Source organism: Salvelinus alpinus, chromosome 23, assembly GCF_045679555.1.
Source record: "Salvelinus alpinus chromosome 23, SLU_Salpinus.1, whole genome shotgun sequence".
Taxonomy (NCBI): Eukaryota; Metazoa; Chordata; class Actinopteri; order Salmoniformes; family Salmonidae; genus Salvelinus; species Salvelinus alpinus.
In genome coordinates, this window is record NC_092108.1 from 41,167,144 (window position 1) to 41,190,854 (window position 23,711).

The 23,711-nt window shown below is 42.8% G+C and overlaps 1 protein-coding gene across 1 annotated transcript in view; it reads left to right on the forward strand.

Annotated features, from left to right (window-relative positions):
• The window catches only part of LOC139551013 (calsyntenin-2-like), a 292,767-nt gene that overhangs the window by 112,844 nt on the left and 156,212 nt on the right, over positions 1-23,711 (forward strand). Inside the window, exon 2 of the mRNA XM_071362344.1 lies at positions 21,122-21,244. Within this exon, the coding sequence (XP_071218445.1) occupies positions 21,122-21,244 (123 nt within the window). The remainder of the gene's footprint in view (positions 1-21,121; positions 21,245-23,711) is intronic.

Consider the following 23,711-nt stretch of genomic DNA (forward strand, 5'->3'; position numbering starts at 1 on the left):
CTGACCTCAATCCTATAGAAAAGTTGTGGGCAGAACTGAAAAGGCGTGTGCGAGCAAGGAGGCCTATAAACCTGACTCATTTACACCAGCTCTGTCAGGAGGAATGGGCCGAAATTCACCCAACTTATTGTGGGAAGCTTGTGGAAGGCTACCCAAAACGTTTGACCCAAGTTAAACAATTTAAAGGCAATGCTACCAAATACTAATTGAATACAGTATATGTAAACTTCTGACCCACTGGGAATGAGATGAAAGAAACAAAAGCTGAAATAAATCATTCTCTCTATTATTCTGACATTTCCATTCTTAAATAAAGTGGTGATCCTAACTGACCTAAGACAGGGCATTTTTACTAGGATTAAATGTCAGGAATTGGAAAAACGGAGTTTAAATATATTTGGCTAAGGTGTATGTAAACTTCCGACTTCAACTGTAGCTGCACATCTGCATGGCATTAAAGTACTTTATACTGAAAACACTACCAAGATTTGGCAAAATGTAGTTAAATTACTAGTTGAACTACATGTAGTTCATTACTCTCCACCGGTCCTCGTATACCACAGTGTACTCATATACCAGTGTCCTAGCCTGTGTCTCCAGTACAATATCTACTTGGTAGATAATCAACTTATAACAATGTGATGGCTAAGGAAAGTCAATTAATTCAGAATCTCCTAGAGATAATTGTCTTCGCTGCGGGTTTTTATGACTCATATGATAAAAGACCAGAGTTTATGGCCTCTTTAATGAGTGTTTAAGAACACTGAGCACAGTTACAGTACATGCACACAATAACACGATTGTGGATAGTCAGATTAATATGGTTTGTTTAAAAAGCTGACATGCTTGGCAAGAAGAACGATTTCCCTAATAACCCTGTTTACGTCGACACATCTGAAATCACACTACTGGTGGGACTTCTGATAAATGCAAATCATGTTATTTTTGCAAAACATTTTTCATTCTGGGTGCGGACATATAAAGTACGCTAAGACATACTTTCAGTTTTGCAAAACTCACTTCACTCGTAGTTAAGAGGGAGGCTCGCTTGGCTGGTGCTAGCGCAGATCAAATACACCGCCGGGACACCGATTTAAGCTGTTTACATTTCATAATTATTCCAAACATTGCTCAGAAAACCAGGTGTTTTAGTCGCTATGCTTACTTAGACGTTGACCTTATGCTGATTAAGATAAGCAGAGTAAGGTGTTTACATGTCTATTTCCACACTCGGCCTACTGCCATAATCAGCTTATTATTGAATTTTTTGTGTGCATGTTAACATACTCACTGGTGAATATTTTAAAACTGCATCAGACTATCATAGTTCATGTGGGATTCAATGACATTATGAAGGGCAGCTCAGTAGAGCTGAAGATGGATTTTGAAGAACTGATTGGGTGTCCGCTTGACACCAACAAATGCCCCATAATATCTGGCCATGTGCCCTCCCTAAATTGTGGCATTGAACGTTTTAGCAGACTTTTAGCCCTCCATCCAGACGAGACTATTGCAGCTCTGATGGTGTAACATACACACTTTTGATACCTTCTGGAAACAAACCTGGTTTTATAAGGAGGATGGGATCCACCCAAATCATTTGGGTTCCTGGATCCTTTCACAGCATTATAAAGGTACGTTGAGATAATGATTTATCAATGACCCAAGCCCAGCTAATGCCTACCATTGTGTCGCTGAGTTCAATGTTTCAGCAAATGCACATTATCAAATTTTATTAGTCACATGCACCGAACAGACCTTACAGTGAAATGAGAGCACCTAACCAAAAATGCAGTTAAAAAAAAAATATGGATAAGAAATAAAAGTAACAAGTATTTACAGAGCAGCAGTAAACTAACAATAGCGAGACTATATACAGGGAGGTACTGAAACAGAGTCAATGTGCAGGGGCACCGGTTAGTTGAGGTAATATGTACATGTAGGTAGAGTTATTAAAGTGACTATGCATTGATAATAACAGAAAGTAGCATCGGAGTAAGAGAGGGGGGAGGCAATGCAAATAGAAACCTAGAGAGGAACCAGGCTATGAGGGGTGGCCAGTCCTCTTCTGGCTGTGCCGGGTGGAGATTATAACAGAACATAGCCAAGATGTTCAAATGTTCATAAATGACCAGATTGGTCAAATAATAATCACAGTAGTTGTCGAGGGTGCAACAGGTCAGCACCTCAGGAGTAAATGTCAGTTGGCTTTTCATAGCCGATCATTGAGAGTATCTCTACCGCTCCTGTTGTCTCTAGAGAGTTGAAAACAGCAGGTCTGGGACAGGTAGCACGTCCGGTGAATAGGTCAGGGTTCCATAGCCGCAGGCAGAACAGTTGAAACTGGAGCAGCAGCACGGCCAGGTGGACTGGGGACAGCAAGGAGTCATCATGCCAGGTAGTCCTGAGGCATGGTCCTAGGGCTCAGGTCCTCCGAGAGAGAGAGAGAAAGGGAATTAGAGCATACTTAAATTCACACAGGACACCGGATAAGACAGGAGAAATACTCCAGATATAACAGACCATAGCCCCCCCGACAAACTACTGCAGCATAAATACTGGAGGCTGAGACAGGAGGGGTCAGGAAACACTGTGGCCCCAGCCGATGATACCCCCAGACAGGTCCAAACAGGCAGGATATAACCCCACCCACTTTCCCAAAGCACAGCCCCCACACCACTAGAGGGATATCTTCAACCACCAACTTACTATCCTGACACAAGGCCGAGTATAGCCCACAAAGAACTCCGCCACGGCACAACCCAAGGGGGGGCGCCAACCCAGACAGGAAGATCGTCAGTGACTCAACCCACTCAAGTGACGCACCACTCCTAGGGACGGCATGGAAGAGCACCAGTAAGCCAGTGACTCAACCCCTGTAATAGGATACCAGGCAGTGATGCAACCAGTCAGGATGCTCGCGACGGTGCAGCTGTAGAACTTTGAGGATCTGAGGACGTATGCCAAGTCTTTTCAGTCTCCTGAGGGGAAATAGGCTTTGTCGTGCCCTCTTCACAACTGTCTTGGTGTGTTTGGACCATGAGTTTTTTGGGGATGTGGACACCAAGGACAAGAAGCTCGCAACCTGCGCCACTACAGCTCTCTCGATGAGGGGCGTGCTCGGTCCTCCTTTTCCTGTTGTCCACAATCATCTCCTTTGTCTTGATCACATTGAGGGAGCTGTTGTCCTGACACCACGCTGCCACATCTGACCTCCTCCCTATAGTCTGTCTCATCATTGTCGGTGATCAGGCCTACCACCGTTGTGTCATCGGCAAACTTCAGTGTTGGAGTTGTGCCTGGCCATGGAGTTGTGCCTGGCCATGCAGTCATGAGTGAACAGGGAGTACAGGAGGGGCCCCCGTGTTGAGGATCAGCGTGGCGGATGTGTTGTTACCTATCCTGCCCACCTGTGGGAAGGAAGTCCAGGATCCAGTTGCAGAGGGAGGTGTTTATTCCCAGGGTCCCTTGCTTAGTGATGAGCTTTGAGGGTACTATGGTGTTGAACACTGAGCTGTAGTCAATGAATAGCATTCTCGATAGGTGTTCCTTTTGTCCAGGTGGGAACGGGCAGTGTGGAGTGCAATATAGATTGCATCATCTGTGGATCTGTTTCAAATTGGAGTGGGTCTAAGGCTTCTGGGATAATGGTGTTGATGTGAGCCATGACCAGCCTTTCAAAGCCCTTCATGTCTACAGATGCGAGTGCTATGGGTTGGTAGTCATTTAGGCAGGTTACCTTAGTGTTCTTGGGCACAGGGACTATGGTGGTCTGCTTGAAACATGTTGGTATTATGTTAATTTGTGCCTATTTGTATCTATGAACCGGAGTTAAACTTATCATGGAGACAGTGTGCCCTAGTAGGAAGTCCACTGTGTGTAGCTCACCCTGCACTAACATAAATAACATGTCTACTTCTGCTAAGCTTCCCACTAAAGCACGAAAACAATCAAGCATCCCAGAAAAGTGCTAAAAATAGCCCACGTTAACATATGTAGCTTAAGAAACAAGATTCATGAAATCAATAATTTGCTAGTAACAGATGACATTAATATAAAAACGCTGCAACTCACTTCGATAATACAGTGGTAGCATTACATGGTTATAACATCTACAGAAAAGACAGAAATGCCAAAGGTGGAGGTTTTTCCATTTATATCAGATCCACTTCTGTTGAGCTTAGAGGATCTCATGTTAAATACTGTTGAAGTTATGGCTACAGGTTCAGCTGCCTCACCTAAAGTTCATTCCGGTGGGAAGCTGCTATAGACCACCAAGTGCATCTGGATAACAATGTGTGAAATGCTTGATAATGTATGTGATAAACAGAAATGTATATTTTCTGGGTGATTTCAATGTAACCCTCAACAGGCTCGAATTTGACTCTCACGATATTAACTTACGTAGAGTATCTCAACAGCATGGGATGTTAGGTGAGAAGGACATCGCCAATAAGAATCATTATTGTAAACTATCTAGGGTGATGACAAATAGGGTATTAACTTCAGATGGAATGAATATAGATTTGTTATTGTATAAGGATATGCTTTCCTATGTATTAAATTAAATTAAAAACAGTAAATGACTCCACCAAGGCAACATACATAAGGTTCAATATGTGTATGATTACATTTTCAAAGAACCACATCAAAATAAATAAAAATAATAAACCCCAATGAGTCGTGCACAACCCATGTCCAAATGATTTCAAGCTTGCTTAATAACCTGTTGGCGCACGTTGGAGCTAAACAAATCCGACACAAAGTCCAGAAGCACCTCACGTTGGGATTACTCACTACTTGTAGATATTCCCTCAGCGAAGTATGGCAGTTCCGTGCAGGTTCTCGCTCAAGATCCACAGCAAGCACAGCTATCAAGGCAGGCAGTACTCTTTAGCAGTAACCGATATCCCATGGGAACATGAACTTTAGTCTTTCCCAAGCAATTCTCTCGGTGTCACACGATGCTAGGCTAACCTCAAGGCTGTCCAACACCTCCACGATGAGACGATAGCTTCAGTCTTTAATAACAAAATTAGAACTTATGAAATAAATAAAAATCGGTATTTCCCTTCAAAACTCAGTAGGTATGGGTTTTGCTCTTATTTTATCATTCTTCACCAACGGTCATAATGTAACATCATCCCTTTTCTCAACGTCTCTCCCTCTTTTTCCCCCCCAGGCCTCCCGTTAACCAGGTCAACTCTCCCATTGGCCACAGCTTAACAAGCAACCTTATTGGTCAAAACTTAAAAGTAAACCAACCTATTCACTTATACATTAAATAAATATTTATTCAAAAGAAATGCATTAACATTACAATTTGGGAGCAATTCAATCACCTTTTAAATCTAATACCATTTAATTATAACAAATAAACTCAATGCTTGGTTCTAACAAGGGTATTACATAAATATGGACTGGCTTTCATCAAGCTGCATACTCAAGAAAAAACATCAAACTGTAACTAGTGCCTGCAACCTGGTTTAGGTTATCAGTCAACTTACCAGGGTAGTTACAAATATCACATGAATGAAATCAACATGTATTGATCACATCTTTACTAATGCTGCAGAAATGTGCTTTAAAGCAGTATCCAAATATAGGAAAACCAAAGGCTGTGCCTAATATAGTGGTGTATAAGAGGTCATACAATAAGTTCTGCAGGGATTCCTATGTTGTTAATGTAGATAATATTTGTTGGTCTATGGTGCCAAATGAGGAGCAATTAGACGCTACACTTGATACATTTATGAAATTGCTTATCCCAGTCACTAGTAAGCATGCCCCCATTAAGGAAATGACTGTAAAAACTTAAATCCCTGTGGATTGATGAGGAATTGAAAAATAGTATGGTTTAGAGGGATGAGGCAAAGGGAATGGCAAATAAGTCTGCTGCACAATCGATTTGCAAACTTCATGCAAATTGAGAAATCATGTGACTAAACTGAATATAAAGGGAAGAAACTATGCAATTATATAAAGAATGATAGTCAAACGCTTTGGAGCACCTTCAATTACGTTTTGGGCAAAAAGACAAACTCAGCTCCATCATTCATTGAATCAGATTGATCATTCAGCACAAAACCCGCTGATATTGCCAATTACTTTAATGATTTTTTCATTAGCAAGGTGCGCAAACTTAGGCATGACATGCCAGCAACAAAACGCTGACACTAGACATTCAAGTAGAACTGCTCAAATTCTGAAATACAAGCATTTTAATTCCGTAAAGTGAGTGTGGAAGAAGTGAACAAATTATTGTTGTATATCAACAATGACAAGCCAAGGAGGTCTGACAACTTGGATGGAAAATTACTGAGAATAATAGCGGACGATATTGCCACTCCTATTTGCCATATATTCAATCTAAGCCTACTAGAAAGTGTGTGCCCTCAGGCCTGGAGGGAATCAAAAGTAATTTCACTACCCCAGAATAGTAAACCCACCATTTGCTGGCTCAAATAGCCAACCAATCAGCCTGTTACCAACCCTTAGTAATCTTTTGGAAAAAATTGTTTGACCAGATGTAATGCTATTTTATTCTTAACAAATTGACAGACTTTCAGCATGCTTATAGGGAAGGACATTCAACAAACATGGCACTTATACAGATGATTGGCTGAGAGAAATTGATGATAAAATGATTGTGTGAGCTGTATTGTTAAACTTCAGTGTGGCATTTGCTGATGAAAAAAAGTGTGCGTTATGGCTTTACACCAGCTGCTATATTGCAGAAAAATAGTTAACTGTCTAACAGAACACAGAGGGTGTTCTTTAATGGAAGCCTCTCCAAAATAATCCAGGTAGAATCAGGAAGTCCCCAGGGCAACTGTCTAGGGCCCTTTTGTCAATCTTTACTGATGACATAACACTGGCCTTGAGTAAAGCCAGTGTGTCTATGTAGGATGAGGACTCAACACTATACACTTCAGCTACTACAGTGAGTGAAATCACTGCAACATTTAACATAGACCTGCAGTTAGTTTCAGAACAGGTGGCAAGGAATAAGTTAGTCCTAAAATGTACACGGAGAGCTGTATGCATGTACATCTCACATGGTTCAAAGTGGAGGAGAGATTGACTCCATCACTACTTGTTTTTGTAAGAAGTGTTGACATGCTGAATGCACCGAGCTGTCTGTTTAAACTACTAGCACACAGCTCGGACACCCATGTACACCCTACAAGACATGCCACCCAAAGGTCTCTTCCCAATCCACAAGTCAAGAACAGACTATGGGAAGCGCACGGTACTACATAGAGCCGTGGCTACATGGGACTCCATTCCACATCAGGTAACTCCTGCAAACAGTAGAATCATATTAAAAAACACACCTTATGGAACAGCCAGGACTGTGAAGACACAGGCACACATACACGGCTGTTGTATTGTAAGTATGTGATAGTGGAGTAGTGGCCTGAGGGAACACACTAAATGTATTGGGTGAAGTGTTATGAAATGTAATATTTTAAATTGTGTATATAACTTGCTTAATGTTGCTGGACCCCAGGAAGAGTAGTTGCTGTCTTGGCAGCAGATAATGGGGATCCTTAATAAATACAAATTGTAAAGTGCCTGTAGATGTGCAGACACAGAGCACTGAAGTGCAGAGTGGGAAGCATCTTTACTACGGGCTCCTACCAACTCACTCAGTTCTGCTTAATGTGAAAGTATTGCTGCGTCTCGAGTCAATATGCAGAATTACTCTTTTTCTATTAGTCATTAGGTTTATTTTTTGCTTGACTGTATCTGAGTCGACATTCCCTCTGCTAAAGAACTGAGTAAGTGATTCGGTCCCTAATGATCCCCTTGGGAATAAGGTCAGACACCAGTCTGATTGGTTTAGCTTAATGGCAGTTATAAGGAGCCATTGGACTACAGGATAGTCGATTTGGTCATGGGGATTTGCTTATCCTTACGTTCTGTGATTTACTTGTCAATCCTGCACTAGAGTTGGTATACTTGCGTATCGTTTGGGCTGGTACTTCCATCATTTACACTTTGTGTAGTACACTAAATATCTAGAAGGCCAGCATCCCGGAGTCGCCTTTTCACTGTTGACGTTGAGACTGGTGTTTTGCGGGTACTATTTAATGAAGCTGCCAGTTGAGGACTTGTGAGGTGTCTGCTTCTCAAACTAGACACTAGTGTACTTGTCCTCTTGCTCAGTAGTCCACTGGGGTCTCACACTTCTCTTTCTATTCTGGTTATAGCCAGTTTGCGCTTTCTGTGAAGGGAGTAATACACAGCGTTATACGAGATTGTCAGTTTCTTGGCAATTTCTCGCACGGTATAGCATTCATGTCTCAGAACAAGAATAGACTGATGAGTTTCAGAAGAAAGTTCTTTGTTTCTGGCCATTTTGAGCCTGTAATCGAACCCACAAATTCTGATGCTCCAGATACTCAACTAGTCTGAAGGCCAGTTTAATTGCTTCTTTTATCAGCACAATAGTTTTCAGCTGTGCTAACATAATTGCAAAAGGGTTTAAGGCTTTAGCCTTCTACAATGATAAACTTGGACTAGTTAACACAACATGCCATTGGAACACAGGAGCGATGGTTGCTGATAATGGGCCTCTATAGATATTCCATTTAAAATGAGCCATTTCCAGCTACAATCGTCATGTACAACATTAACAATGTCACTGTATTTCTGATCAATTTGATGTTATTTTAATTGACAAGTGTTTCAAAAACAGGGAAATTCTAAGTGACCCCAAACTTTTCAATGTTAGTTTATATTTGACGGTGTAGTTGCCCTTTTTTCAATTGAGCAAAACAAATGCCCTCCCCATTGATAGAAATCATTCTGTCCGGTCGGCCTACTTTGCAGTCAACATTTAATCGGAGCGTTTTTTGGGGAAAGCCTTTAGAAATGTTCATGCAAACAGCACATGACTGGACGGCACATCACAAATAGCCTTATCAAGACTAAGGACTAAACTCTTTCCAATACCTGGTTTGCATACCCATTATTGCCTTATGATATCTACCAGTAAATCCTAAGTTGAAATGTCTTACCTACCAATGTCATTGTGTGAGCTGCACCATGCTACAACCATTTGAGATCTGCGTGCCCTTGTTGCCTGCAGATAATATTCCCGCAGGAACTAGGCGATGTATAATGATGCAGCGGTAAGTCGGAAGCAGGTGAAATGGTTTCATAAACCAACAAATCCAAGACCGCGCCACTAACATAAGACAGTACACCGATACACAAAAACAATATCAACTTGGGAGAGTGACATATAAAGGGGAGGAAATAATGAAGGTAATGGAGTCCAGGTGTGAATCATAATGATTCACAGGTGCACGTAATGATTAGTGCCAGGTGTGCGTAATGATGAATCCCAGGACCAGTGATTTAGTATTCTGGCGACGTCGTACGCTGGAGGGGAGGAGCAGGAGCAGACGTGACACTATGTATGCTGAGCGCATGTGAATATATTTCACATGCTTTGTGATTGTGTACACTACTTTGTACATGATTTCTCTATTGTACTACATAATTAATAAATTGTATAACTCCACTACACTACTTTGATACGCAACAATAGGAATTAAGAAGTAAGTATATGCAATGCCCACCGAAAAAAGTGGGTATAGCCTCCACTACACCATTGGCCCAGTGCGCTGGTACACTATATATACAAAAGTATGTGGACACCCCTTCAACTCGGGCTTACTCTTTTCTCTATATATATATCAATGATGTTGCTCTTGCTGCGGGTGATTCTTTGATCCACCTCTATGCAGACGACACCATTCTGTATACATCTGGCCCTTCTTTGGACACTGTGTTAACAAACCTCCAAACTGCTCTTAAATACTAGTAAAACAAAATGCATGCTCTTCAGCCGATCGCTGCCTGCACCCGCCCGCCCGACTAGCATCACTACTCTGGACGGTTCTGACTTAGAATATGTGGACAACTATAAATACCTAGGTGTCTGGTTAGACTGTAAACTCTCCTTCCAGGCTCACATTAAGCATCTCCAATCCAAAATTAAATCTAGAATCGGCATCCTATTTCGCAACAAAGCCTCCTTCACTCATGCTGCCAAACATACCCTCGTAAAACTGACTATACTACCGATCCATGACTTTGGCGATGTCATTTACAAAATAGCCTCCAACACTCTACTCAGCAAATCGGATGCCGTCTATCACAGTGCCATCCGTTTTGTCACCAAAGCCCCATATACTACCCACCACTGCGACCTGTATGCTCTCGTTGGCTGGTCCTTGCTACATATTCGTCGCCAAACCCATTGGCTCCAGGTCATTTATAAGTCCTTGCTAGGTAAAGCTCCGCCTTATCTCAGCTCACTGGTCACCATAGCAACACCCACCCGTAGCACGTACTCCAGCAGGTATATTTCACTGGTCATCCCCAAAGCCAACACCTCCTTTGGCCGCCTTTCCTTCCACTTCTCTGCTGCCAATGACTGGAACGAATTTCAAAAATCACTGAAGTTGGAGACATATCTCCCTCACTAACTTTAAGCGTCAGCTGTCAGAGCAGCTTACCGATCACTGCAGCTGTACACAGCCCATCTGTAAATAGCCCATCCAACCAACTACCTACCTCATCCCCATATTTGTTATTGTTTTTCTGCTCTTTTGCACACAAGTATTTATACCTGCACATCCTCATCTGCACATATATCACTCCAGTGTAAATTGCTAAATTGTAATTACTTCGCCACTATTGGCCTATTTATTGCCTTACCTCCTTACTTCCTTTGCACACACTGTACACATATTTTTCTATTGTGTTATTGACTGTACGATTGTTTATCCCATGTGTAACTCTGTGTTGTTTTTGTCGCACTGCTTTGCTTTATCTTGGCCAGGTCGCAGTTGTAAATGAGAACTTGTTCTCAACTGACCTACCTGGTTAAATAAAGGTGAAAATAAACAAATTAAAAGCTTAGTGGATTTGGCTATTTCAGCCACACCTGTTTCTGACAGTGCCTTCGGAAAGTATTCAAACCCCTTGACTTTTTCCACATTTTGTTAGGTTTCATCCTTATTCTAAGGATTTCCCTCATCAATCTATACACAATACCCCATAATGACAAAGCCAAAACTGTTTTTAGACATTTTTGCTAATTTATAAAAAATGTAAAACAGAAATATTACATTTAAATAAGTATCCAGACCCTTTACTCAGTACTTTGTTGAAGCACCTTTGGCAGCGATTACAGCCTCGAGTCTTCTTGGGTATGACGTTACAAGCTTGTCACACCTGTATTTGGGAAGTTTCTCCCATTCTTCTCTGCAGATCCTCTCAATATCTGTCGGGTTGGATGGGGAGCGTTGCTGCACAGCTATTTTCAGGTCTCTCCAGATATGTTTGATCGGGTCCAAGTCCAGGCTTTGGCTGGGCCACTGAAGGACATTCAGAGACTTGTTCCAGAGCCACTCCTGCATTGTATTGGCTGTGTGCTTAGGATCATTGTCCTGTTGGAAGGTGAACCTTCGCCCCAGTCTGAGGTCCTGAGCACTCTGGAGCAGGTTTTCATCAAGGATCTCTCTGTACTTTGCTCCGTTCATCTTTGCCTCGATCCTGACTAGTCTGCCAGTCCCTGCCACTAAAAAACATCCCCACAGCATGATGCTGCCACCACCACGATTCACCACAGGGATGGTGCCAGGTTTCCTCCAGACATGACGCTTGGCATTCAGGCCAAAGATTTCAATGTTGGTTTCATCAGACCAGAAAATCTTATTTCTCATGGTCTGAGACTTAGGATATTTGAGGATATTTTTCAAAGAAAATACAGGACAGTAATTTTATGAGTAAAGTAGGAATCCCAGGATTCAATAGGCCATAAGATATTCATGTTTTAAGAAAGGAGTGTATCTATTTGGCCTGGCTAAGAGCTTTTATGCACTGACTGAATGGAAGCTGGTAATTAGGAGTTAGGAGTAAATTAGGAGTACATTTTTTAGTATTTTACCCCCTTTTTCTCCCCAATTTCGATCTCGTCTCATCGCTGAAACTCCTCAACTGGCTCGGGAGACAATGGTTGAGTCATGTGTTTTCCCGAAACATGACCCGCCAAACTGCGCTTCTTAACACCCGCCCTCATAACCTGGAAGCCAGTTGCACCAATGTGTGGGAGAAAACACCGTTCAACTGACAACCGGCGTCAGCCTGCAGGCACCCGGCCCACCACAAGGAGTTGCTAGAGCGTGATGAGCCAAGTAAAGTTGATGATGAGCCCGTGGTTATTTTAGGTGTTGTGAAAATGTTGAACATTTAAAAAGTGTTCCGACCTGAATCAAAGTTTTCTCATCATGAATTCTGCTTGAGTGACATTTCATAACTGTTCTAGTCCTGCAACGTAACACTCCAGGTTCTGACTAGGGCGTTACTGTATATGGGGGATTTTATGCCCTTAGGCGATCAGACTAAGTGTGTGATCTCACTCAGTGTAGCTAGCTAGGTAGCGCACATATACTAATGGGCACCCTGAGGCTAACAGCTTAATCGACAGTACCATAATCCGTGTTCCCTTATGCATATCACTGTGCAATGTGTTGCATTCAAGAGAAGATCCCCATTCCCAGTGGTTGGAGGTGAGATCAAGTGTGGAGTCATTTCGCTACAGCTCAGAATCATGCATCCCCAGAGTGAGATGAACTCATGGATACCATTTTTATGTATCTGACTGCAGTTTGAAGGAAGATGGTAAGTAGCGTTAGTGCAATTGCTAACTAGTGTTAACACAATGCTTGGAATTCTATCTATCCTGTAGACTTCCATTCATTGTGCTAACTCTAGTTAGCATTGTCTCGCAAAACTACTTCTAACTTCCTTCATACTAGACACAGATACATAAAAATAGTATCAACAAGTTCATCTGACTCTGGGGAAGTAGATAATATGCTTCATTGCCAAAATCAGGAACTATTCCTTTAAACGTACCTGTAGCTGTGAGAGACCAACAATTTAAATGGCATTGCCCATAGGCAATAATAAACACTGTTCCCTTCATAGCAGACTGCAATAAACCATTGATTTCTTTGTATTAAGTCTTAATTAGAGATTCATTGTTATACCCTGGAAAGGTTGCGTTTGTTGATCAGCATGATGCACAAAGTATAAATAGTACGCAAAGGTGTAAGGGAAATGTAATTAGACAATGCAATTATCCCAAAACAAATCCTCTCTCCATCTTTCTGTTTCTCTCCATCTCTCTCGCTACTCCATCCATTTTCCCTCTTTCTCCATCCCTCTTCTCTCTGTCCTCACTGTCTTTCCCTCCATCCTTTCCCCCTGTCTCTTCCCCTCTCTCCTCCTTCTCTCTTATACTGCTGATACAGTATTTACATGTCCTGATCCCATGTTGCCAGGTTACAACGCCCAACATTACAGCAGGGTGTCATCTGGTCACAGATTAATAGAGTGTTGCATCATTCCAGGGAAACACTGTAAAATTCTCCATCCATCCCGGCGATCTCGCGTTGTGTGCCTCCAGTTTTAATTACCGGTTGGAATGCTGACTGGAACTTTCATTATATGAGGGCACAGGGAGGTCGCAGCGCAGATTTGCACACACTCTGTTCCCTTCCCCAATGCTTGACAGGGTTTTATTAGATACGCTTAAAACGTGGATATAATGACATTTTTTGGGTTGCTGGATAAATAATGAAGTCTACAAAAACAAGATACTGTTCCCAGCAGAATTCTGCGTGTCTATATTGCTCAGTCATTTTCTTCTCACTCGCTCTCTTTTTTCTTTCTCTGTTACTGGTAATGAGATTGTGAGGGAATTTTTGATGTTTTTGTGTGTTGTTTATGTTTATGTTTTTATGCGGTTTAGTGGGGGGGGGGGGGGGGGGTTTGAGGACGTTGAGTATTTTGTAACCATTAGTACTTATTGTTGGAAGAAAGAGCATCAAAAGTCTCTCTCACTACCTTCCCCCACACCTTTTGCGCGCTCTCTCTCTCTCTCTCTCTCTGTATCTCTCTTTCTCTCTCTCTCTGTATCTCTCTCTCTCTCTCTCTCTCTCTCTCTCTCTCTGTATCTCTCTCTCTCTCTCTCTCTCTCTCTCTCTCTCTCTCTCTCTCTGTATCTCTCTCTCTCTCTGTATCTCTCTCTCTCTCTGTATCTCTCTCTCTCTCTCTCTGTATCTCTCTCTCTCTCTCTCTCTCTCCACCCATCTCTCTCTCTCCACCCATCTCTCTCTCTCTCTCTCTCTCTCCACCCATCTCTCTCTCTCTCTCTCTCTCTCTCTCTCTCTCTCTCTCTCTCTCTCTCTCTCTCTCTCTCTCTCTCTCTCTCTCTCTCTCTCTCTCTCTCTCTCTCTCTCTCTCTCTCTCTCTCTCTCTCTCTCTCTCTCTCTCTCTGGAGTGTTAGTGCGCTAAAATGCAATATGGGATATGATGAACATAAGAGGTTCAGCCACAAATTGAAATCGCCACCCATATAACTTACTTTAGGACTGGCTGAAGATGCACTGCAGCACTGTGTCAGTGCGGCTGTGGTGTGGATATGGTCTGCCAGAATAGGATGTTACTGTCTGAACCATGGTGGCTGTTGGGCATGCTCTTGACTGAAATATTTAAGCTTGCTACTTTTCACATCATACCCTTCAGTCATGCTGCAAGAATACTCCCATCAAAACCAGACACAAACCTTTTACTGTATATTTGGGAAACTTCACCCTTTTGTGGAACTAAATGACCCCAAACTTTCCACTGCCGTCCCAGTCTGAGATGAGCCATCCGCTCCGCTGCAGCACACTCTGACTATGCTGTGTCTGTCTGTACAGGACAAGTTCACGGTAACAGAGTGATCCCAGCTAACAACAAATGTTCCCACACCTTTAGAGAATGTTCCCTTAAGAGTCCCATTAGGTCATTACCTAACGTTTCCATAGGAATGTTCCAGTGACGTGCAAGGACTGTTTCCAAGAGAACATTCCCTTAATGTCAAACACAAACTATCCAGAAGGTGTTCTGAAAATATTCAACATTAATGGAGAATTCTGCCACTTTATAACCAGTTATTTTGATGATAGTATGTATGCACTACTGTAAGATTTGATACACATTTTGACATTTCATCTTTTTTGTTAGTAATACTGCACAATTCCTTTTTTTTTCTCATTTTGAAGCTTCTGTATTGCCTTTGTCTACAGCAGCCTTTCTTAAAGTATGGGTCGCGACCCACTTCACGTCGCGACCAACCATTAACAGATCAGAGTAAATGTATTATTATTTCATTCATATCTGGAATTGATTTGTCCAAGTGCAACTGCACTCTCTGTACGACGCGCTGTCTGCTTAGTAGCAGTGTCTCCGATCAGTTTGACAGCTGCGCGAGTGGGTGGGAGATGCCCGTGTGCTTTGCAGTTTACCAGATCTATTTCTGCAGTTTTCTTAAAGAACCCTCCACGACCCACACACTGCAGTGCTGTTGTTCAGCAGCATATGATGTGCTGTCAGCCACTGACTTGTCATTCCCACTCGGCATTAATCCCTGCTGTCGTCGAATGGACTCAAGCTAGCCACAAGTTCTGACTGATTTCAATTCAAATGAAACGCAAATACAGCGACGAGTTTCTCTCACTTGGCTGAATACAAACTTTGAGAAATATTGAAGAGCGCCCACAATGTGTTTTGTGTTGGGAAGTGATTAGTAATGAGTCTCTCAAAGCGAACAAATTATAACGACACATCCGGACCAAACATCCACAGCATGACGGTAAACCCAGGGAGTTATTCAGAACAGGGCAGAATGCTTCAGGAAACAGTGCTTCGACGGTGGAAGTGGAAGTCAGCTAGCAAGGCATTGTTGTCATTTTAAGGAAAAGGGGAAGGGGGATACCTAGTCAGTTGTACAACTGAATGCATTCAACTGAAATGTGTCTTCCGCATTTAACCCAGGAACAGTAGGTTAACTGCCTTGCTGAGGGGCAGAACGACAGCTAACAGGTGATGATAAGCAGGAATAAGGGAGCACCGTCTCTCATAGTTGTCGATGTGAGTTTCTCTTTCAAACAATCCCCTTGTACACAGCTAATATGCTAGCTAACGTTAGCCAAAGCAAGCTAGCTAGCTACTGATAGTGCAACCCTAAGAACAGTAGAGATTAAGATTACAAATGATCAGGCCTACTGTACATCTTACTATAGAAATAGTTGACAACAAGTCTAGGTTGGAACTGTTGCTGTTAAAATACAAGTAATAATTTTTATTCTGAACTGGAATTAACTGATTGAAGCAAGATGCTTTTTGAGAGAAACACACTCACACAATTCTGTGTTGCTCATCTACAGCAGGAAGTGGTCTCCTGCCTGGCTGAGAAAGCAGTAGATGTTCTGATCCAGTTTGGCACCACATACCTATGCAAGTCAGGGGTCTCAACTCTGGCCTACTTAAAAAACAAGTACAGAAACAGACTCCATGCTGAGCATGACCTCAGTGTTGAACTGTCAAAACCTGAGCCCAGAATAGACCTGCTTGTTGAAAACTTCAACCCTCTCATTAGGACTGTGTGTGTGTGTGTGTGTGTGTTCTGGTCTACATCGGTGCGATGTGATCAATCCGTTTGTTCCAGTTCAGAATATATATATATAGAATATATATACAGCTCTGGCTCTGGTTTTACAATTTATAGTTATGTGTTTGGGTAAAATGAAAATGTTAGTTTTATTCTATAAACTACTGACAACATTTCTACCAAATTCCAAATAAAAATATTTGGCAAAAGTTTACATACACCTTAGCCAAATACATTTAAATTCAGTTTCTAACAATTCCTGACATTTAATCCTAGTAAAAATTGCCGATCTTAGGTCAGCTAGGATTACCACTTTCACCACCGCTGAGCGGCCTTTCAGGTTATGTCGATATAGGCCTCGTTTTACTGTGGATATAGATACTTTTGTTCCCATTTCCTCCAGCATCTTCACAAGGTCCTTTGCTGTTGTTCTGGGATTGATTTGCACTTTTCGCACCAAAGTACATTCATCTCTAGGAGACAGAACACGTCACCTTCCTGAGCGGTATGACGGCTGCATGGTCCGATGGTGTTATACTTGCGTACTATTGTTTGTACAGATGAACGTGGTACCTTCAGGCGTTTGGAAATGGCTCCCAAGGATGAACCAGACTTGTGGAGGTCTACACATTTTTTTCTGAGGTCTTGGCTGATTTCTTTAGATTTTCCCATGATGTCAAGCAAAGAGGCACTGAGTTTGAAGGTAGGCCTTGAAATACATCCACAGGTACATCTCCAATTGACTCAAATGATGTCAATTAGCCGATCAGAAGCTTCTAAAGCCATGACATAATTTTCTGGAATTTTCCAAGCTGTTTAAAGGCACAGTCAACTTAGTGTACGTAAACTTCTGACCCACTGGAATTGTGATACAGTGAATTACAAGTGAAATAATCTGTCTGTAAACAATTACAAAATGACTTGTATCATGCACAAAGTAGATGTCCTACCAACTTGGCAAAACTATAGTTTGTTAAAACCTCTTGGCGCACGGATCCCTTTAACGGGATCATTTACGTAAACAACCGCTGAATTGCAGAGCACCAAATAAAAAATAAAATAAAATAAAATTTATTTTCATGAAATCACAAGTGAAATATACCAAAACACAGCTTAGCTTGTTGTTAATCCACCTATCGTGTCAGATTTGGAAAATATGCTTTACAGCGAAAGCAATCCAAGCGTTTGTGAGTTTATCGATCACTAGACAAAACATTACGAAGCAGCAATGTAGATTGGTCACAAAAGTTAAAAAAGCAATAAAATGAATCGCTTACCTTTGATGATCTTCGGATGTTTGCACTCACGAGACTCCCAGTTACACAATAAATGTTCCTTTTGTTCGATAAATATTATTTTTATATCCAAAAACTTCCATTTGGTTGGTGCGTTATGTTCAGAAATCAACAGGCTCGAGCGGTCATGAAGGGCAGACGAAAATTCCAAATAGTATCCGTAAAGTTCGTAGAAACATGTCAAACGTTTTTATAATCAATCCTCAGGTTGTTTTTAACATGAATAATCGATCATATTTCAACAGGACGGTAACCTATACAATAAAAGACATAAAGAAAATGTCGAGCTACAACTTTCGCGCGCATGAACTAATCGAAGGACATTCAGCTATCCACTGACGCGTTTTGATAAATCTCGCTCATTTTTCAGAATAAAAGCTTGAAACTATGTCTAAAGACTGTTCACACCCTGTGGAAGCCATTGCAAAAGGAATCTGGTTGATATCCCTTTAAATGGAGGAAAGGCAGGCAATGGAACAGGGGTTTTTCAAAATAAGAGGCACTTCCAGGTTGGATTTCCTCTGGTTTTCGCCTGCAAAATCAGTTCTGTTATACTCACAGACAATATTTGGACAGTTTTGGAAACTTTAGAGTGTTATCTATCCTAATCTGTCAATTATATGCATATTCTAGCATCTGGGCCTGAGAAATAGGCAGCTTACATTGGGAACGTTATTTTTTCCAAACATAGAAATTCTGCCCCCTAGCTTCAAGAGGTTTAACAAGAAATTTGTGGAGTGGTTGAAAAACAAGTTTTAATGACTCCAATCTAAGTGTATGTAAACTTACGACTGTTTTTATATGGGTATTTCATTGTTATTTGTCTATATTGCATTTGTTTTATGCATAAGGGCAATGACATTTACCAATGTTTTCATAAGCTTGGATCTCAAGAAAATACAGAATTTCTCATTTGGGTCCCAGGCTGAAAACGTTTAAGAACCCCTGGTCTACAGCATACTACGATTCACATTGTGCATTTCATATCCCATGATGCAGTGTCATCGAATTTCCATGCCACTATAGTGTCATTTTGACAAAACAGCCATTAGCCCCCGTTCAGAATGACTGAGCAATAACCATCATTTGGACATCAATATGCTGTGGCATCTGTAGAACGTTGATAACAATTGCAATGACGCAACCAAGTGACAAGAGGTGCAACCCACGAATAGACTTAGGGGACTCCCCTCCCTATTGTTTAGCAACACATCAATTACCAACATGTTACTTGTGGCAAGTAGCCTAGTGGTTAGAGAAGCAGTTCAAATCCCAGCTCAGACTGGAAAATTTGGTGCGGAGTGAGCCGGCAACAGGAGGATTGCCGGCTCACTTGAGCGCTGCACTGCGGCTGACCAATTGCTTCCAGCCCCTCGTGGTATGTGTCTGTGTCTCGGTTGGGTTGGGTTGGGTTGTGAGCATAAAGACAAATTTACAAAAACAGCAGGGGTTCAAATTGTAGACCCCAGTTCCTACATTTGAATATAAAAATTTATTTTATCAAACAAAACTATGCTACATTTTATCTCTGGGACCCTCCGGATGACACATCAGAACAAGATTACTGAATGTAAGTACATTATTTACCTTCAGAGGTGAATGTATCAAACCAGTTGCCGTGATACGTTTTCTGTTGTTGTGCACTCTCCTCAAACAATAGCATGGTATTTTTTCACTGTAATAGCTACTGTAAATTTGACAGTGCAGTTAGATGAACAAGAATTTAAGCTTGCGGCCCATATAAGATATGTCTATGCCCTGGGAAATGTTCTTGTTACTTACAACCTCATGCTAATCACATTAGTGCACATTAGCTCAACCATCCCAGTGGAGGGACACCAATCCCATAGAGGATAAGGCCACATCGAAATTGAGACCAGGATGTTTAGGAGTGGGGTGAAAAGTGCCAGCTGGACATGTCATCTGCTCATTAGAATGAAGCAAACTGTTCCTTTTCCTCGGGTTGAAAGGTCAAACGGTCACAAAGCTTCCAGATAACTTTTTCAGAAGAGATTTTGTGTGTGTGTGTGCACTCTAGTGTGCATGTACATGATCGCCTGTGTGAGTGTACTGTATGTGTGTGAATACACAACGCGTGTGCGCGTGTGTGTCTCTGAACTAAAAGTTTGAAAAGCTTTTCGTTTACTCGGTCAGCGTATTTGCGTGGTGGGTTTCGAGGAAGTCATTAAATCGCAGTGGATGATGGTCAGCACCCATCTAAAAGTAATCTCCTGGTGTATTGAATGGCCTATTAGCTTGCTCTATCTCTCCATCTCTCTCCATCTCTGTCTGCACTTGCGTAGGAGTTCAGTGTGTCATTGGGACTCGGTCAATGGTTTCCTTTGAGTCGAGGGAGCTCTACAGAGATGAACTGTACTTTATACACAGCAGGGTACTGAGTGAGTGAGTGGCCACAACTGTCTGTGGCTTCAGATAGAGATGTCAACGGTTCTCCAGAAACTGTTGTGTCTGGGAGAATACAGTTATAAATTCTGACATGAAAATAGAGCTCTTTGGCCACGCAGTGGTGGGTTTGACGTCGCAAAACGGAAGCATATGCAGAAAATAACCCCGTACCTACTGTAAATATGGAGGTGGATCTTTGATGTTATGGGGCTATTTTGCTTCCACTGGTCCTGGGGCCCTTGTTAAGGTCAAAGGCATCATTAACTTGAAGTATAGAACTCCCAATGCGTTCTCCAATCTAATAAAACATTTTAGAAAAGTCTAAGTGTTGTTATCGCCGCAAGGGGAGGGTGCTGGAGTACTGGAAACAGGGGTAATTTTCATCGCTATCTTTTTGAGATTGTTGTATTACCTGTTGAATTAAATCTCTTTCTTTTTGAGCATACAATACAGCTCAGTATTTGTATAATTTATTTTATACAGTCTTTTTTTCTCATCTTTATCAAGGATGACCTGACGGTATTTGCAAACTATATCGAAAGAGTCACCCCAAATGAGCTTTGCCTGTGGGCAATTTAAGTTGTACTTTAGTCTGTTTAGCTGTGAGCATTGATCAAGGGCTTGTAACAGCTTTTGTACCTGTGAGGCAAACAAAAGCAACGTCGCCAGGACCCAAAATCAGATAATTTAGTGTGTTTCTCATGAATACTGGTTGGGAGAGCGATATCATATGCCTCGGTATGTTAGAGAGAGAAATAGCGCTGTCTATGCATATTAGCTTCATGGTTATTGATAGTACTGTTTAGCTATTATTTTCATGGCCGGGCAAACCTCACAAAATCATCTGACAATGTCTTTCTCTCTATCTCCCCATTCTCCTCTTTCTTCTCCACAGTGAACAAACACAAGCCGTGGATCGAGACGTCGTACCATGGGGTGATCACGGAGAACATGGACACCGTCCTGCTGGACCCTCCCTTGGTGGCCTTGGACAAGGACGCCCCTGTCCCTTACGCAGGTAGAGACACCACTTCCCTGTTTCCCCATCCTAAACGTCCTTCAAGGAACCCGATGCTGTGGGCTCAGGGTGCTTCACTGACATGCTGCACAGTAATAGCTGTTCATGTGAGGCTGTGGTTGATTGGCATATCTGGGCTGACTTCTATGAGTGTCTTCCTACCCAGAATGCACTCATACTCTTTCCTCACTTTGAGAGGTACATCTCAACAGCCTGTTCTGTGCCTGAAAGGTAGTGTGTATTTATGAATACATTTCTTCATAAGGCACCGTTATCTACAACCATTCACACTTCCTTGATCTGACTGGCCAAAAAAGGAAAAAAAATAAGAGTTATAACCTGAGCTGCTGGAGAGGAGAGAAACTTCTTGAGCTACCTTTAAATACTGATACCCCTTGAGCAACTATATTAGTCCCCTTTGACATGACATGGAAATAACCTGGACATCTTCCATGCTCCTTGAATGTCCATGATATGCTTGAGGCAGAAGTTGCCCTTATCCACTGATCTAGGATCAGCTTACCCTATCTCTTGTCCTAACCTTAACCTTTAGGGGGATGCAAAGTATCAGCAGAACAAGGGCATCCTACATTTGTGGGAAAGGGCAAATTTACTTTAAGTGTATTTCAGGGAATACAGTGTACAGTATTTACATGGCCTTTCCAGGTCATGCCATCTTAGATATGTGGTTATACAGTGCATTGGGAAAGTATTCAGACCCTTTGACTTTTTCCACATTTTGTTACATTACAGTCTTATTCTAAAAATGTATTTAAAAAATGTTCCTCATCAATCTACACACAATACCCCATAATGACATTTCTGCAAATGTATAAAAAATAAAAAACTGAAATATTTCATTTACATAAGTTTTTAGACTCTTTACTCAGTACTTTGTTGAAGCACCTTTGGCAGTGACTCTTCTTGGGTATGACGATACAAGCTTGGCACACCTGTATTTGGAGATTCTCCCATTCTTCTCTACAGATCCTTTCAAGCTCTATCAGGTTGGATGGGGAGGGTTGCTGCACAACTTTTCCCATGTCTCTCCAGAGATGTTCGATCGGGTTCAAGCCCGGGCTCTGGCTGGGTCACTCTAGGACATTCAGAGACTTGTCCCGATGTCACGTTCGTCATAACGAGGAGACCAAGGCGCAGCGTGAGATGAATACATTCTTCTTTATTTAAACGAAGAACACTAAATAAACTAGCAAAATTAACAAAACGAACGTGACGCTATAAACACGAGTGCTGACATGCAACTACACATAGACAGAATAACCCACCAAACAAGGACCAAGCAGCGTGAAAAAGAGGAACAGCGCTTAATGGGGAAATGGACCTGGGAGGAGGTATTAGATGGAGCAGGACCCTGGACACAGCCAGGGGAGTATCGCCTTTCTGAAGAGGAGATAGAGGCAGCGAAAGCAGAACGCCGATACTACGAGGAGAAGTACCGGAGAATAGAGGAACGGCGACGCTATGAGGTAACACAGCTTGCACGGAAGCCCGAGAGGCAGCCCCAAGATCTTTTGGGGGGGGGAACACGAGGAGATTGGCTGAGTCAGGTAGGAGACCTGAGCCAACTCCTCATGCTTACTGTGGGGAGAGTGTTACTGGTCAGGCACCGTGTTATGCGGTGGAGCGCACAGTGTCTCCAGGGCGCTATTCTAGCCCGGTGCGCTCTATTCCAGCTCCTCGCATTGGCCGGGCTAGAATGGGCATCCAGCCAGGAAGGAGGGTGCCGGCTCAGCGCTCCTGGTCTCCAGTGTACCTCCTTGGACCAGGATATCCTGCGCCTATTTTGCGTACTGTGTCTCCGGTGAGTCTGCACAGCCCAGTGCATCCTGTGCCAGCGCCCTGCAATTGCAGGGCGAAAATAAACATCCAGCCAGGACGGGTTGTGTCAGCTCTACACTCCAGACCTCCAGTGCGCCTCCACAGTCCAGTACGTCCTGTGCCTGCTTCCCGCACTTGCCCTGAGGTGCGTGTCCCCAGCCCGGTACCACCAGCGACAGTACCCAGTCCAGAGCGTCCGGCGACAGTACCCAGTCCGGAACCTCCAACGACGGGCCACAGTCCAGAACCTCCAACGACGGGCCACAGTCCGGAACCTCCAACGACGGGCCACAGTCTGGAACCTCCAACGACGGGCCACAGTCCGGAACCTCCAACGACGGGCCACAGTCCGGAACCTCCAACGACGGGCCACAGTCCGGAACCTCCAACGACGGGCCACAGTCTGGAACCTCCAACGACAGTACCCAGTCCGGAACCTCCAACGGCGGGCCACAGTCCGGAACCTCCAACGGCGGGCCACAGTCCGGAACCTCCAACGGCGGGCCACAGTCTGGAACCTCCAACGGCGGGCCACAGTCCGGAACCTCCAACGGCGGGCCACAGTCTGGAACCTCCAACGGCGGGCCACAGTCCGGAACCTCCAACGGCGGGCCACAGTCCAGAACCT